Consider the following 16,465-nt stretch of genomic DNA (forward strand, 5'->3'; position numbering starts at 1 on the left):
ATGCAATGGCGATATGCTTCAGTTGTGATCGTTTGATTTCCGTGTTCAAGGTACGGATATGGTATGCTAGATCTGACTCTGAATGCACGAACAAAACAACCACAGAGGTATCTCGAAGATCACTCCCCTAACTCACTTCACCAATGCACCGAACCTTGTTTTTGAATGTACCTTCGACTAAATACATACATCCATCACCGAATCTGAAACAGCAGAGAAAGGAAAATCATAAAGTCATAGTTACCACCGCCATGCAGGCGGGCGGGACAATCCGATGTGGATATGCATGACTCGAATGCCATGTCTGACGTCTAGTAGGAACCTGCGCGAAAATCGTCAGTGAATTGTTCGATTCCTTTTCCGGCGAGAAGATATAGAAAGGGAACTTACGTCCAAACATGCACCACTTCTCGGCCATACGGGTGCACTTGGGGTTGACACACTTGGTCTGGCCGTGGACGATGCCCTCGGGCTGATCGAAGGGAATGCAGAGAGACTTGGCGCCCATGCTGGGAGCCCTGGCGTCTTGGGGCACACCAGAGTCCTCCTCCGCCTTGCGGGCGCTGAGTTCCTTGATCTGATCCTCGCACTCCTCAGTGAGACAGTGAGGGATGACACAGATGTTCTTCTCATTGAGCGCGGGGGTGAAATCATCCCAGTTGGTGATGAGCTTGCGATGAGCGCGGAACTCATCATCTGCGCGCTTGTACAGATCCTTGTGGATGGTCTCCAGCAGAGCAGGAACGGCGGTGGACAGCTCATCAATGGGAATAGTAGACTTGCCATCCTTCCCGGGAATGTCACGACGAGCGGCCGTGACGTAACGACCGGCGGACTCACCAGGACCGAATTCAATACGCAGAGGGACACCACGAAGTTCCCAGTCGTTGAACTTCCAGCCGGGGGAGTAGCCTTCTCTCTTGTCGCTATCGGCACGGATGCCTGCGACCTTGAGGAGGGAGACAAGGCTGTCGATCTCCGCGTAGAGCTTCTCACGCTCCTCATCGGAAGTCTTGGCAGTGATACCGACAGGAACGATGATCGTCTGAGTCTCAGCAACGCGAGGAGGAAGGACCAAACCGCGGTTGTCACTGTGGATCATGACCATAACGCCCAGAGTACGGGTGGAAAGACCCCACGAGTTCTGCCAGACGTAAAGAGGAGGCTTTTTCTCATCAGGCTTGGCAGATGGGTCCTCGACGGTGATTCCGAACATCTTACTGAAGTTCTGGCCAAGACCGTGTGAAGTTCCACCCTGGATACCACGACCAGTAGCAGGAATGTAACCTTCAACAGTTGTAGTGTAAAGACCACCAGCGAACTTCTCCTTCTCTGTCTTTTGGCCCTTCACAACGGGAACAGCGAGGAGCTCTTCGTAAATCCGAGCATAGAGGCCGAGCATGTGTAAGACCTCCTCGCGAGCGGCCTCCTCGGTAAGGTGAGCGGTGTGACCCTCCTGCCACAAGAACTCTCTTGTCCGAAGGAAAGGCTGAGGATGCTTGAACTCCCATCTGACGACCGAGTTCCACTGGTTGAGCTTGAGAGGCAGGTCACGGTGACTTCTGATCCACTTGGCGTAGTAAGGGTACATAACAGTTTCTGATGTTGGACGGATGGCGATCTTCTTCTCAAGAGGGGTGTTGCCTCTGTAAAGGAGTAAGTCAGTCATACAGCAAAGACGTACAACGCTGGACAAAAGGAAAATCATACGCATGAGTCACCCAAGCAACTTCAGCAGCGAAACCTTCGATGTGATCCTTCTCTCTCTGCAGCACATCCTCGGAGACGAATAGAGGGAACGAGCAGTTCTTGACGCCAACCTTCTTAATCTCTGCATTGAACCAGTTTTGAATCTCCTCCCAGATAAAGTAAGAAGCAGGCTGTGTCTCATCAGCAACTGGACCATGATAGTCGACGGTAGTATATCCACTCCAACAAACAATCGTACCTTGAGAATGAAGCATCCAGAAACGTCGTAGTAATCCAACATGTCACCCTTTGTAAGAACCTGCTGGTACCACCCAGGAAAGTCCTCCTCTTTGGAGACATCGATACCGATCAAAGCAGCACCTTCGATCTTCTTCTTAGGCGCCTTTGATGTAGCCTTCTTAGCCTCCGACTTTCCAATGCCCTTGTTTGCAGCTTTCTCAGCCTTCTCAGCAGCCTGCTTTGCTAGCTTTGCTGCCTTCTTGGCGGCATTCTTGGAGGTCTCGCCTTGGGGAGCGGCCTTATCAGCATCAGCGGGGTTCTGACTGCGATCAGGAAGGGTGACAGGGTCAGCAGCAACCGAAGTGTCAGCGGGGGTTTGACTGGCCATTTTGCAAACGAGGATCGAGTCGAGCAGGCGCTAGAAGAACGGACAGAAAAAAAGAGGGCGATTGCCTAGGCAGATGACTCGTCCGTGGGAGCAAAATGAGGGCCGCATTCCCCTCGTCAAAGTGGGATGCATCTTCGAAAATATTCACCGCCTCCGGACCGGCAGAACTTTTAGCGGGAGACCAACAGAGAGTGGGCAGCAGAACGAGATCTCCAGCAGTGGAAGCTCTGCCATCTCGTCACAAACGTCTTTTTCTACTATCGAGTAATCATGGCAGGCATTTTCGAGGCGCCGCGCAATGCGGACACTCTTTGTGAGCTTCAGCCCCCAAAAAGGGTTCCTCTTTGAGACCGTTTTACTAACGACCATCACACAGTCTTGGGAGGACAGAAAATAACTGGCGCTGATGTCCGCGAGCAGAATGGTGTGTGATAACTGACATGCCTAATTCTTAAATGCTGACGAGAAACGCAGTCCTTGCGACTCAGGCTATTGCAAATGTTGTCAAGAGCTCCTTTGGTCCTTCTGGCCTGGACAAGATGATGGTGGACGACATAGGGGTAAGCGTTCAAAGCTCAACCCCTCGACATCTCGTGCAGAGTTCTGATTGTCAATATAGGATGTGACTGTAACCAACGATGGTGCCACTATTCTGAGTTTGCTCGACATCGAACACCCTGCTGGGAAGATCCTTGTTGATCTAGCCCAACAACAGGACAAGGAGGTATGACCTATCGCTCGCGCCGATTTTCTGTCCTGAAAAGCTCTTTCCCTGATCCTGTTATACTTTAGGTCGGAGATGGTACCACTTCCGTCGTCCTCATTGCCGCCGAACTTCTACGACGAGCAAACGAGTTAATGAAGAACCGTATCCACCCCACGACTATCATCAATGGCTACCGGCTAGCCCTCAGAGAAGCTGTCAAGTATATGAATGAGAACATCACCACGAAAGTCGATGCGCTCGGAAAGGACAGCCTGGTCAATATTGCCAAGACTTCTATGTCGAGCAAAATCATCGGCGCGGACGCGGATTTCTTCGCCAACATGGTCGTTGATGCCATGTTGCTGGTGAAGACCACAAACCAGAAGAACGAGGTTAAATACCCAGTCAAGGCTGTGAATCTGCTCAAGGCCCACGGAAAGAGCGGCACGGAATCTTTGCTCGTCAAGGGTTATGCACTCAATTGTACCGTCGCTTCACAAGCCATGAAGACCCGGATTACCGACGCAAAGATTGCTTGTCTCGACATGAACTTGCAAAAGGAGAGAATGAAGCTTGGCGTTCAGATCACGGTTGATGATCCTGACCAACTAGAGAAGATCCGTGAGAGAGAGTCCGGCATTGTTCTTGAGCGGGTAGAGATGATCCTCAAGTCTGGAGCAAATGTCATTTTCACAACTAAGGGTATCGACGACATGGTTCTCAAACTCTTCGTCGAGAGGGGCGCTATGGCTGTCAGACGCTGCAAGAAGGAGGATCTGAGACGGATTGCGAAGGCCACTGGAGCTACCTTGGTTAGCTCACTCTCTGACCTCAACGGCGATGAGAAATTCGACGCATCAAACCTCGGATATGCAGAGGAAGTTGTGCAGGAGCGGATATCAGATGACGAGTGTATTCTGGTCAAAGGAACCAAAGTCCACACCTCGGCCTCGATCATCCTCAGAGGGCCCAATGACTACAGCTTAGATGAGATGGAGCGTTCGGTTCACGACTCTCTTTGCGCCGTCAAGCGCACTCTTGAGAGTGGTAGCATCGTTCCTGGAGGTGGTGCCGTCGAAACGGCGCTTCACATCTACCTTGAAGAGTTTGCAGTCACAGTGGTACGTTCGTATCATATCCTCTTGATGTTTCATTTCGCTAACGGCTCATCTTCACAGGGTTCTCGTGAGCAGCTAGCTATCGGCGAATTCGCCCAATCTCTTCTCATTGTTCCCAAGACATTGGCAGTCAATGCCGCCAAAGACTCGTCTGAGCTCGTTGCCCAGCTCCGCAGCCGTCATTGGGCCTCTCAACGCGTCGAAGAAAGCCCCGCCAACAAGGACGATAAGGCTATCGCCAAGAAGAAGAACTACAAGAACTATGGTCTTGATTTGACTAAGGGACGGGTCCACGATTGCATCAAGGCAGGTGTCTTGGAACCCAGCATGGGTAAGGTCAAGCAGTTCAAGAGTGCTGTCGAGGCCTGCATAGCCATCATGCGTATCGATACCATGATCAAGCTGGACCCTGAGAGGAAGGAGGATGACGGACACGGTCACTAAGAGCTCGATGACTACTTGGGTAACTTTACTTGCTTATGCATGGAGTCTTAGATCAAGGTACAGAAGTATAAAAGCATAATAAGCTATCACGAGTACAGATTTCCAGCTCGTTCTTTTCTTTTCCATAATCTATAATAATTTTCCCGTCTCTCACGAAGGAGGCTCTATTCCTGTGCCTCGGACGCCAAAGTTGCTCTTTTCCCGGCCTTGCTCGACACCTCAAAGCATATTGGGCGGGGCCTCCCTTGAAGGGGCTCATGAAGCTGTTACTTTGGTTGTCAAATCCCGGGACTGTGTATTCCTGCTACATGTAAACCTATTAAGCTGGGTATTTGGAGAGATACTCTTCGACAGGTACTCTTCCTTCAGAAGGGATGAGACAAAAGAAAACGCCTCTGAATATGCTGATCATTTAGGATATGCTATGTGGTAAGCCCCTTAGGACATGATCCAAAAGACTTCACTCTGAACAGAATCGCTCATAAACAAATGCATGTACCCAACCCTCAAAAACCTGAAAATGGGTACTTCCGTAAAATGCACTATGCACCAAGGCACATCCCTGCTATACAATGCATGCCGCTAGATGCCACAGTAAGCTGTTGCATGCCGTCTAAATCGAACAGCCAGACCCACGCTAAATGAACATAAACCAAACCCAGACGCCTCAACATGCTCACATGAACCGTAAACCCAGCAAAGGAGGAAAGCTTTCGATTCTCGAAAGGTCATTCATCATCGTCGTCATATTGATTCTCGATGTCAGCCCAGCCACACTTCCATCGTCTACCTTCGGTCTCACCACCGACTCGCAGGTCCCGAGCATCAGGCCCTTCGCGCCAACACCTGGCACTATAGTCGTCGCTGACTGTAATGAGCTCCCCATCTACAGACCAGGAAACAGCTGACACCTCCTTTTTGTGGCCCTCAACCAATGGTGTCCCTGACTGGTAGATCGGCACGGTATCCTCCAGTCGTCCGGACAAGCCAACTGCTGAACTAGTGCGGCGTAAGCCAGAGCGAGTGAATGGCATCCCTGGGGACTGGGGATTCAGATCAACAGCTGGTTTCTGAACGGGAGAATGAAGGAACCTCTCGTCAGTCGGGAAGAGAACGGCACAATGATCACTGCTTCCAACAGCTAACATTTCCGCTTTGTCTGCAACGGCCTTGCGGACACTGACTTTGACGTAGAATGAAGACACCTGCAACCGCGGATGACGAAATCCGTACAATGGACCCAGACCTTCCTTGTCAGAGCCACCTGAGCGTCTTGGACGATCGTTGTATAGAGAAAGTTCAGGTGCATGTCCGAGTACCAGGTGGGACGTAGAGTATGCGTATACAGTGCCATCCCTACAGAGCGTGTAGAGCCGTGAACCATCACCATTGAGTGTCAGCGAGGTGAGTCCAAAGCGCCTATATTTAATGTGGCTATCCGGTTCACGGGTTGTTGAAACGGGAAGGACAGGGCGACCACGACGGTTGCTGTGTGCGGTACGCAAATCCCAGAGTCTCACGCATGCATTGGCCTCTGACGCTGTCACGAAGAGATTTTCGCGACCGGGGGAAAGAAACGTCAATGAGGTTACCGTGATGTCGGAGCGGCCAATTTGCGGTTCGGATTTATCAGAGATAGAAGTCTGGGGCGTCCAGGCATGAGCTCCATGTATCGTATTAAGAACTTGGGGATAAATCATCTTGGAAGTCAGTGACAGCGAATTGTCCGAGTCAGATTCCAGCGAGCACCGGACCTGTAAAGATGGCCTTTCGAACCCTTTGCATCGAAGATCCCAGATGTTGACATTTCCATCCCGGCTGCAAGTTGCAAGAACTTTATTATTCGCCGCCGGTTGGAATTGAACGCGCTTCACTGAGGATACATGGTTTGATAGACAGTATATCGGTTTCTGCGTAGCCATATCAATCACCTGTGCCGTTTGGTCACCGGAAGCTGTTGCCAGGAGCATATCATCGGACGAGAATTCAAGATCCATTATTGCGTTCATGTGGGGACGAAATGTTAGGTACGCCTTGGAAAATCCGCTTTTGTCGTCTTTGGCAGAGTCAAGTAATCGAATGCCTCCTTCTTCATCGCCCACTGCAACAAGTGAGTTCGCTATAAGATGGACAACAGTCAGCTAAATCGGTAATAAATGAGGAGGGGAAAGATTCAAGAGCAAATCACGTACTGTTACATGTTGCGGTACAGAAAGGGAGAGCGAGACGATCCCCAGTGTAGCTCGCGCAGGAATGGCTGTCGGTCGAACGAGAGTAGAACGCGGAGGTCATATCCTGCCACCCTGAAACATAGTGAGAATAGGGTAAGAAGATCCAGTACGAAGAGATGACCAACCAGCCCCAATATTGGATCGCATTGTTACTCGATTGGCCCGTGGTCCCAAGACACTTCGCATGTAAAGCCCTCCGGATGTCTGAAGCGCGTGGGACCGCCGAATAGGCGCAATGGGAAGCGATAGCTTGCTAGGCATTACAGGTTTCGGTTCAATATCTTGTGCGTCATTGCCAGTCTTGATATCCTTAACCGAAAGACTCAACTCCTCTCCATCTTCAACAGGAAACCTGACACGAACTTTCCGCAATGGCGACGATTGTAGCGGGGAACCGACAGAGGAGAATGATAATTTCCGCTTCCTGCTTGGAGTCCGCATGAGATCTGAAGAGTGATTATCAACAGTTCTATTTCCCACTGCTTTCAATGCCCGTGTGAAGGCTGGACCCAGACGGTTGACAGCTGGTGAGCTGAGCACCTTCAAGGCCTGCCGATTCGTCCTAACCGATCCCGCGCCATTTCCGGCGTTCAGCATCGAACGAGGAGTAAAGAACCGCCGGAAAGACCGTGGAGTGACTGGTGGAGGCTTCTTAGGTTTACGTCTCATGCCAGCGTCCGATGCTATGGAGGGTGGAGATGAGGGAAACTCCTGTGCTGGCGAGGCAGGAAACACAGGTTCCGATCGAGGTACTTCGGGGAGGTCATGGCAGCTATCCATTGTGGGTTATAGGCAAACGAAGGACATACAAAGGCATTCTATTCAAACGAAAAACAACAGACGAAAAAGAGGGATAAGAGCAGAATGGGCTAAATAGTGCGAAATTGCGGCATGGTGGAGCTGGGGAAAGGAGTGTAGTCCCTAGTATTGTAATTCGGACTATCAGCTATGCGTCGCGGGCAGCAGAACAAATCAGTCTCGTGTCGACGTGCTTTTTTCGTGACGCGAGCTGCTGCTTCCAGTAGGCGGTGGACTCTTCAATTAAAGTGATGGGGTCGTGCTTGATACGGAAGGCGGTCTGCCATCATAGATCCAGAAATTTTTTGTATCCGCTATTTTTTTTGTGAACCGGTTCCGCTGAGCTAGCTGGTCTGAAGGACATCCAGCAAGTTTGACATAAGGTCGCATCTGATTATCTGGTGCCCTTTGTCTATCAGCTATGGCCCCTATAAAGCGCAAGGGCAATGCTGGGGAGGAGGCAGTGACTCGTCAGCCCCAGAAGCGTGTTCGAGTTGGAGGAGCTGAACAGGGCAAAGATCAGAAAAAGCAGAGAACATCAGAATCTACCAGCGACCTTAAACCTACCGAGCTTACGGTGCTGCACGATGACGAACCTTCGTTTCCTCGTGGTGGCGGGAGCGTCCTGACACCTCTCGAAAAGAAGCAGATCCATATCCAAGCGACTAAGGATGTGCTGTTCGAGCAGAAGGGGTCCAAGAAGTCGTCTGACAATTTCGCCGTTGGAGATGACGATGAAGACATTGAAATGAATGATGCGGAAGACAATGCGACCTCTACCAAACAGTCTCGGAAAAGGAAGACCAAAAGCAAGAAGCGCGCAGAGCAAGAAGCAAACGAGAAGCAAGGTGTGCGAATTGAAGGTCTCAACTTCAAGGTAGGCCCGCATTAAGCATATATTGTGGCTGTTAATAAAAGGCTGACAATTGCAGCGTATTGTTCCCGGGTCGATGGTATTAGGCCAAGTGTCCAGCATTAATGCTCACGATATTGGTCTATCTCTTCCGAATAACCTTACCGGATATGTTCCCTTGACTGCGGTTTCCAAGAAGTTGGAAGAGAAGATTGAGAAAATTCTTAACGATAATGACAATGAGGATAGTGACGCGGAGGAGGAGGATGACGACGAAGATTCGTTGGATCTGACCGACTACTTCTATCTTGGCCAGTACCTACGGGCATCCGTTGTTTCTGTTGGGAGCAACGCCGCAGATGCTCCTTCGAAGAACAAGAAGCGTATTGAACTTTCAGTTGACCCGAGACAGACAAACGCCGGGCTCTCAAAATCGGATTTGGAGGTCAATACTGCCATTCAAGCTTCGGTTGTCAGTGTGGAAGACCATGGTCTGGTGATGGACCTGGGTATTGAGGGTGCAGACGTCAAGGGCTTCATGTCTAAGAAGGAGATCGACCCCAAGACAGACTATTCGAGCATTAAAGAAGGATCGGTTTTCCTTTGTATGGTCACTGGCCAAAACGCCAACGGAAGCGTTGTCAAACTATCCGCTAACCTTCAGTCTGCCGGATCCATCAAGAAATCACATTATCTCAGCACGGCATCGACAATCAACTCATTCCTTCCTGGTACTGCAGCAGAAATCTTGTTGACGGAGGTTTCTTCTAGCGGATTGATCGGTAAGATCATGGGTATGTTGGATGCCACAGTGGACTTGGTACAGTCCGGTGGCAACTCTGGAAAAGACGACTTGACAAAGAAGTTCCAGCTCGGTGCGAAGATCAAGGGACGTATTGTCTGCACCTTCCCAGCTTCTGAGCCATTCAAAGTCGGCTTTTCAATACTCGACCATGTTTTGAAGTTTGCGACTGAGGGTCATGGACCTGGCACCTCTGAGGATGCACCGGCGATTTCTGCAATCATACCTGAAGCCAAAGTCGTCATGGTTGATCCCGGAATGGGTGTTTATGTGCAGATGGGCTCTACGAAGCACATGGGCTTTGTTCATGTCTCCCGATTAGCAGACGGAAAAGTTGAACACATTGCACCTGAACACGGTCCCTTCCGAATTGATTCTGTCCATGAGGCTAGGGTTGTCGGCTACAGTTCTTTTGATGGCCTCTATCTACTCTCCTTTGAGAGGAAGGTCATTGAGCAGCCCTTCTTACGTCTGGAGGATGTGACTGTGGGTGCTGTGGTCAAGGGGAAGATTGAGAAGCTGTTGATTGGGCCGGCCGGGGTTGACGGACTGATTGTGACTTTGGCGGACGGTATCACCGGTCTTGTTCCCTCTATGCACTTCGCAGACACGGCCCTTCAATTCCCTGAGAAGAAGTTCCGGGAAGGCTTGACGATCACTGCTCGAATCTTGTCGGTCAACCTTCAGAAGCGTCAGATTCGCCTAACCCTGAAGAAGAGTCTGCTCAACAGCGAATCTGCCATCTGGAAAGATTACCAAGACATCGTCCCAGGCTCTCAGTCTCCGGGTACGATTGTAAACATTCAACCCCATGGCGCTGTCGTTCAATTCTACGGCTCAGTTCGCGGTTTCCTTCCTGTGTCGGAGATGAGCGAAGCTTACATCAAGGATCCTTCGCAACACTTCAGACAAGGGCAGGTGGTTAACGTTCACGCTTTGAGTGTGGATCCAGCTCTTGGAAAACTAGCAGTTTCGTGCAAAGACCCCTCGACCTTCACCGAGACCTATAAGAAGGCGTTCGAGAAGATTCAGCCCGGGCTGCTTGTCACAGGGACGGTGTTTGAGAAGTCTGTCGATGATGTCCTTCTCAAGTTGGACGAGTTCGGTCTTATTGCTCGGTTAGATCTGGCGCATGTGGTGGACGGTTCTGAATCCAAGCAGATCTCGGCCCTTTCAAAGATTCGTGTTGGCCAGAAGCTCAATGATCTTCTTGTACTTGACATTCAAAGAGCCCGCAGACTCATCAAAGTGTCGGCTAGAGCGAGTCTCAAGAAAGCAGCCAAGCAAGGATCTCTCCCGGCCAAGTTTGAGGATATCCAAGAAGGCGCTGAAGTCACTGGTTTTGTCCGAAACATCACATCCGACGGTCTGTTTATCGAGTTCCTCGGTGGCATTACTGGATTGGTACCTAAGAGGCTCTTAGCGGACGAGAACGCCAGTAAACCTGATTATGGCATGGTCAAATCGCAGCTTGTTACTGCAACTGTGCACTCCATCGACACCGACTTCCAAAGGTTCATACTGAGCATGAAGCCTTCGGAAGCAACCTCAGCTGGTCCAAAGAGACCCGCTCCCAAGCCTACTCTTTCGAACGATGTGGTCAGCAATGCTGTGGACGAAAGCATCGAGTCGATGTCCGATTTCACCTTTGGCAGGACCGTGAAGTGTAAGGTCGTGTCTGTCAAGGCAACCCAAGTCAACGTCCAACTGGCAGACAATATTCAGGGTCGCATTGACGTCTCCGAGGTCTTTGATAAGTGGGAAGACATCAAGGACCGCAAACAACCGTTGCGATTTTTCCGTCCCAAGCAAATCATCTCAGCTAGAATCCTGGGTATTCATGATGCGCGCAGCCACAAATTCCTTCCAATCAGTCACCGCTCTGGGAAGCTCCCCGTGTTTGAACTTTCTGTTAAGCCAAGTTTCCTACAGGCCGCCAATCCTTCCCCGTTGAACTTGGAGCAAGTCCAGATTGGCTCAACCTGGGTCGGTTTCATCAACAATGTTGCCGACGATTGTCTCTGGATCAACCTCTCACCCAATGTTCGCGGACGACTACGTTTCATGGACGCTTCGGATGACCTATCTCTTTTTGCCGATGTGGAGAAGCACTTCCCGATTGGCTCAGCGCTGAAGGTCCATGTCGCTGCCGTTGACACCGAAAAGGGTCGCCTAGATCTTACAGCCAAGCAAGGGTCTAGCAAGCTGTCCTTCGAAGACATTTCTGTTGGCATGATTCTTCCCGGACGAGTTACGAAGGTCACCGAGAAGCAGGTTATCATGCAGCTCAGCGACACGGTCGTGGGTGCGGTCAATCTGATTGATTTGGCCGATGACTACTCGAAGGCAAACCCTACCGTCTACCACAAGAACGATGTGCTACGTGCTTGCGTAGTAGGTGTTGACAAAGCCAACAAGAAGATTTCCCTCTCTCTCCGCCCGTCGAAAGTTCTAAGTTCCTCCCTTCCGGTCCAGGATCCCGAAATCACTTCAATGAAGCAACTCAAGGTCAATGACGTGGTTCGAGGATTTGTCAAGAGAGTCGCTGATAGCGGTCTCTTTGTGACTCTGGGCCACGATGTAACGGCCTACGTTCGTGTCTCTGACCTGTCGGATTCCTACCTCAAGGAGTGGAAGGATTCCTTCCAGGTCGACCAGTTGGTCAAGGGACGGGTGACTGTCGTTGATCCCGAGCAAGGCAGATTGCAGATGAGTCTCAAGGAATCTGTCTTGGATCCAGAATACAAGGCGCCGATCACGATGCATGACCTGAAAGTCGGTCAGGTTGTCACTGGCAAGGTTCGCAAAGTGGAGGAATTCGGCGCCTTCATTGTCATCGATCGGTCCGCCAACGTCAGTGGTCTATGCCATCGTAGTGAGATGGCTGACAAGCGAGTTGACGATGCCCGCACCTTGTACGAGGAAGGCGACGTTGTCAAAGCCAAGATCATCAAGGTCGACCGTGAGTCAGGGAAGATCTCATTCAGCTTGAAGGCTTCCCACTTCAAGGATCATGATGAGGAAGACGAAAGCGGCAGTGACGAGGATGGTGACTCCAACGGCGTCAGCCTAGATGGTATGGGCGGTGTCGACGTAGAAGGTAGTGACGATTCCGAGAACGATGACGATGACGTATCTATGGGGGGCGTTGACCTTGAGGAAGACAGTGAGAGTGATGGTGAGGAGAGCGATGAGGATGTGGAGATGACCAGCGCACCTGTTAAAAGAGACGGGGGCCTTGGTGCAACAGGCTTTGACTGGAGTGGAAACGTCAAAGACGATGAGGACGAAGCGATGCAGTCCGATTCCGACGATGAAGACAACTCTCGGAAGAAGAAAAAGAAGAGCCGCAAGCCTGAGATCCAGGTTGATCGGACTGGCGAGTTGGACGCCAATGGACCTCAGTCGGTTGCCGACTACGAACGGCTCCTGCTCGGTGAGCCTGACTCTTCGCTTCTTTGGCTGAAGTACATGGCCTTCCAATTGGAGCTCGGCGAGGTCGAGAAAGCCAAGGAAATCGCCGAACGAGCCCTTCGCACCATTAGCATCGGTCAGGACACCGAGAAGTTGAACATTTGGGTGGCTCTGCTCAACTTGGAGAACACATACGGCAATGATGACAGTCTCGACGAGGTGTTCAAGCGCGCCTGCCAGTACAATGATACGCAGGAGATCTACGACCGCATGACGAGCATCTACATTCAGTCAGGAAAGAATGATGTGAGTCACCCTGATACCATTCACCAAACGATATTTTAAGTATGCGAATGCTGACGCAATTGATCGTCTTACAGAAAGCGGATGAGCTCTTCCAGACGGCTCTCAAAAAGAAGATCTCCAACACGCCCAAGTTCTTCCTGAACTACGCCAGCTTCCTGTTTGATAGCATGGCGGCGCCCGATCGTGCTCGTGCTCTGCTTCCTCGCGCACTCCAGTCTCTGCCATCTCATACACACGTGGAGCTTACCTCTAAATTCGGTCAGCTGGAGTTCCGCTCGCCCAATGGAGACGTCGAACGTGGCCGAACTGTGTTCGAGGGCCTGCTCTCCTCGTTCCCCAAGCGGGTTGACCTGTGGAACGTACTCTTGGACTTGGAAATCAAGAATGGTGATGCGGAGCAGGTCCGGCGGCTTTTCGAGCGCGTACTTGGTATCCGGGACGCCAAGAAGGGTGCGGCTGCTGCTGCTCCCATGGATGCTAGCAAGAAGCTCCGTCCCAAGCAGGCCAAGTTCTTCTTTAAGAAGTGGTTGTCGTTTGAGGAGAAGCTGGCAGCTGCTAATGGCGGCGATGAGAAGATGGTGGAGGAGATCAAGGCCAAGGCGGCGGATTATGTCAAGTCTCTGCAGAACGCATGAGCATTGCAGACAATTGTGTAAAGAGTTGGATCTTGTTTAGTTCTCGTTGGGTGTTATGGGGTCATAGATGCATTGTATATACAAAAGCATTCGGAAGCCATGTCTTCTCGTCAATAGGCATAAAGACTTTTCTTGTGTATGTGATGCGCAAAGTAAATAATCCTTCTTTATCGATGGTATTAACAAGCCTCAAAGGGGTATTAGAGCTCAAGAGCCACAAATCAACGTCGCTTTTCAGCCATCAACCGCCGATACTCCTCCACGATAGTCCTGCGCTCGCTCGCGAGCTCCTCTCTCCGTCTCAAACTTCCCACGGCAGCAGGAACATTCGCGACATCGACTCGGGCGCCTCCGCGGACCTTGAAAACCTCCTTCGGCTTCGTCAATTGCGGCGGCGCCTGAACCACATCGAAGGGGTTCGCCGGCTTGTTCATCCGATCCCGTTTCTTCAGCTTCGCCCACGGATCCGGGCCATCATCCTCCAGGGCGCCATCGCCCTTCTTCTTTCTTTTCGCGGCAGCGCCCTTCTTCTTCGCCTTGGCCTGCGCAGCCTCCATCTCCCACTCCTTCCACAAGTCCAGTTGTTCCTCCAACTCGGCCTCCCGCTCCTCCCGCTCGGCCGCCTCACGCTCCAAGATCTCCGCTTCCTCCTTCCGCCACTGCTCCTGTAATCGACGAAGGCGCTTCTCGTGCTTCGTCTGCCGCCCCTCGCGCAGCTTAGGTAGATCCGCCGACGCCGGCTTGCCCGATCTCTTCATCCCCGATATGGGCATCTCGCGGTCAACCCGCGCAGCAAAGTCTGACAATTTCTCCCCCGGCAGAATCTTCAGATTAGACGTGGGCATGGGTTCCGCGGCAGCGGTCGTAGATGTCGCTGCATTGGCAGCCTTAGTCGGAGTCGACGACGCAGCAGTCTTCTTCCGCGACGACTGCTTTGTGTCCTCGGTTGCATCGCGCTTGCGCTTCTTGCTTCCTGTCTCGCCGGCGTCGGGTTTGGGTGGTGCTGGCTTGCCACCGTTGGCTTGGAGCTGCATCAGCCGGCGGAAGGCGCGCGGGGTATCATCGTCCAGCTCGGATTTGCTGCGGGCAAAGGCCGAGGGGTTTTCTTTCTTCTTTGGGGCTTTGGACTTGGGGGCGGGCTTTTTGCCTTTGGTTTTTGGGGCGTTGGGATCGTGAGTCGGGAGAGGTTTCGCGATCAGGGTGGGTGGGAGGTCGTAGATGCTGTGGTGGGATTAGCGGATGTATATAATATTAGTTGTACTTTGATACTCACCTCGCGTCATTTTTTCTTCTCTTGTGCTTATGAGGCATGGTGGATTGTTGTTCTGTTGGTTGTGGTTGATAGAAACTGAAGCTGAGATGGTCGGCGAACTTTTTTTCCTTGGTGGTTGGCGGCAGATCTAATCGCTATCGCTACTGATAAGGCTGCTTGGATCCGATAATGGCACAATACAATGCTACATACTCCGTACTCCGTACCTCTACCTCTCTTCTCTCTTACAGTTAAACAATCATTTTTCCCTGGTAAGAGCACATGTAATTCCCAGATGATTCTTGGCTTGTCCTTCGTAATGATGCACCCAGAATAAGCCTGCATTCATGTACTTGTTGATTACAGCTTTGGAGTAGATACACAGTGCTGTGCTCGAGGTCATTGAAGCAACCTTCTATTATCCCTGTTGTATGTTATTGACTTCAATGATAATAGCACCAAAATACTTGATGATATGATGCATCCCTAGAGTTTAACATGCAAAAGCGTGCTTGGAGTTCCTATATTGACCTGAGTCAGGCTCCTGTCACTGTCTAGAGGTGGCACTTGTCGACGCCCTGTCGTGTATAGGCTTACCAAGTACGCTACTAGATGTTTCTGTATCATTATCAGGAACAAGCGATATAGACACTTGGTACTGGACAATTGATACTGGTGGATTAATATAGAAGTGTCCTTGTCGGCCATGGCTAGCATCTCCGGGGGATATCCTCCGTCAATCTATATTGAGACACTTTCTCCAGTCATGTGGGCAGAATGACTTTTCTGCTTCACTTATGACTTTTCAGGACTGTGAGTGGTTCGGTTCCAGCGACTGGACTGGACTAGTTGAATTCTTGAATTCTAAATGCGCCCCTAATGATGCTTAAGAGAAACGCTATTCGTGTGGCAAATCGCGCAGTGGATGAGAGAGCCAGGCATCAGAATTCACAATGTAGACTAGGCCGCAGCTTCTGTTACGGTGTCAGTCAGTCAGCATGCATTCATCTTCGAGATCTACCATAATATCCACGGGAACCAGCGGTTAATGTTATTATTGGGAGCGATCAATATCTTAGAGGGGTCCTTCTGTCGATCAGCTGCTTGTTCCTCATTCATCCCATGCTCGTTTCACGACTGGTGGGGGCCGTTTTGTGGTGCATCTAAACGCCCATGTCACTAGGGAATGAGGACCAACTTAGTACCAACTCTGGGTCGAATCCTTTCAAATCATAGAATCCAAGCCTTGAGACCCTTAGGCTTGGAGACGCGTAGACACCAACGAAATCGGCACGGCTCGCCTCTTAGGACGGACTTCTGGGACGGCTTCAAGCCTCTTGTCGGCCCAACATCCAATCGTCGTCGCTTTTGCTGCACATGGGGATGGGTCAATCCAGGGTCCAATAATCCCAGCGAGCCAGTGGTGACTCGAGATCCCAATCATGTTGATGGTTCCTAGAACTAAACTCTAGCAGATATAGCCCCAGAGGGCAGGGTAGTAGTATTAATCCAGGCGTCCACTTTTCGGCGGAGGGCCTTGGGGCACAATGATTGACCTTTACCCCTCTCGAATTATAAATGCTCATGGG

General features: G+C 51.0%; 5 protein-coding genes across 5 annotated transcripts; 2 read left to right on the forward strand and 3 right to left on the reverse strand.

Moving 5' to 3' along the window:
* Window positions 1-226: 226 nt before the first annotated feature.
* On the reverse strand, window positions 227-2,317 carry NFIA_091270 (proline--tRNA ligase; the record flags this gene model as incomplete). The annotated part of the gene is made up of 3 exons (XM_001261064.1): window positions 227-1,646; window positions 1,711-1,880; window positions 1,949-2,317. The coding sequence occupies 3 exons, from the start codon at window positions 2,315-2,317 to the stop codon at window positions 227-229; spliced, it is 1,959 nt and encodes a 652-aa protein (XP_001261065.1).
* Window positions 2,318-2,587: 270 nt separating this feature from the next.
* On the forward strand, window positions 2,588-4,585 carry NFIA_091280 (chaperonin-containing T-complex alpha subunit TCP1; the record flags this gene model as incomplete). Its single annotated transcript, XM_001261065.1, has 6 exons — window positions 2,588-2,630; window positions 2,694-2,741; window positions 2,792-2,877; window positions 2,937-3,041; window positions 3,110-4,144; window positions 4,202-4,585. The coding sequence occupies 6 exons, from the start codon at window positions 2,588-2,590 to the stop codon at window positions 4,583-4,585; spliced, it is 1,701 nt and encodes a 566-aa protein (XP_001261066.1).
* A 728-nt stretch (window positions 4,586-5,313) lies between these two features.
* Window positions 5,314-7,596, reverse strand: NFIA_091290 (WD40 repeat domain-containing protein; the record flags this gene model as incomplete). Its single annotated transcript, XM_001261066.1, has 3 exons — window positions 5,314-6,686; window positions 6,778-6,888; window positions 6,942-7,596. 3 exons carry the CDS (start codon window positions 7,594-7,596, stop codon window positions 5,314-5,316), a joined length of 2,139 nt encoding a protein of 712 aa, XP_001261067.1.
* A 439-nt stretch (window positions 7,597-8,035) lies between these two features.
* On the forward strand, window positions 8,036-13,624 carry NFIA_091300 (putative rRNA biogenesis protein RRP5; the record flags this gene model as incomplete). The annotated part of the gene is made up of 3 exons (XM_001261067.1): window positions 8,036-8,491; window positions 8,547-12,989; window positions 13,064-13,624. The coding sequence occupies 3 exons, from the start codon at window positions 8,036-8,038 to the stop codon at window positions 13,622-13,624; spliced, it is 5,460 nt and encodes a 1,819-aa protein (XP_001261068.1).
* A 221-nt stretch (window positions 13,625-13,845) lies between these two features.
* On the reverse strand, window positions 13,846-14,935 carry NFIA_091310 (uncharacterized protein; the record flags this gene model as incomplete). Its single annotated transcript, XM_001261068.1, has 2 exons — window positions 13,846-14,845; window positions 14,898-14,935. 2 exons carry the CDS (start codon window positions 14,933-14,935, stop codon window positions 13,846-13,848), a joined length of 1,038 nt encoding a protein of 345 aa, XP_001261069.1.
* Window positions 14,936-16,465: the final 1,530 nt, after the last annotated feature.

This window comes from Aspergillus fischeri, genomic scaffold, assembly GCF_000149645.3.
Source record: "Aspergillus fischeri NRRL 181 1099437636264 genomic scaffold, whole genome shotgun sequence".
Lineage (NCBI taxonomy): Eukaryota > Fungi > Ascomycota > Eurotiomycetes > Eurotiales > Aspergillaceae > Aspergillus > Aspergillus fischeri.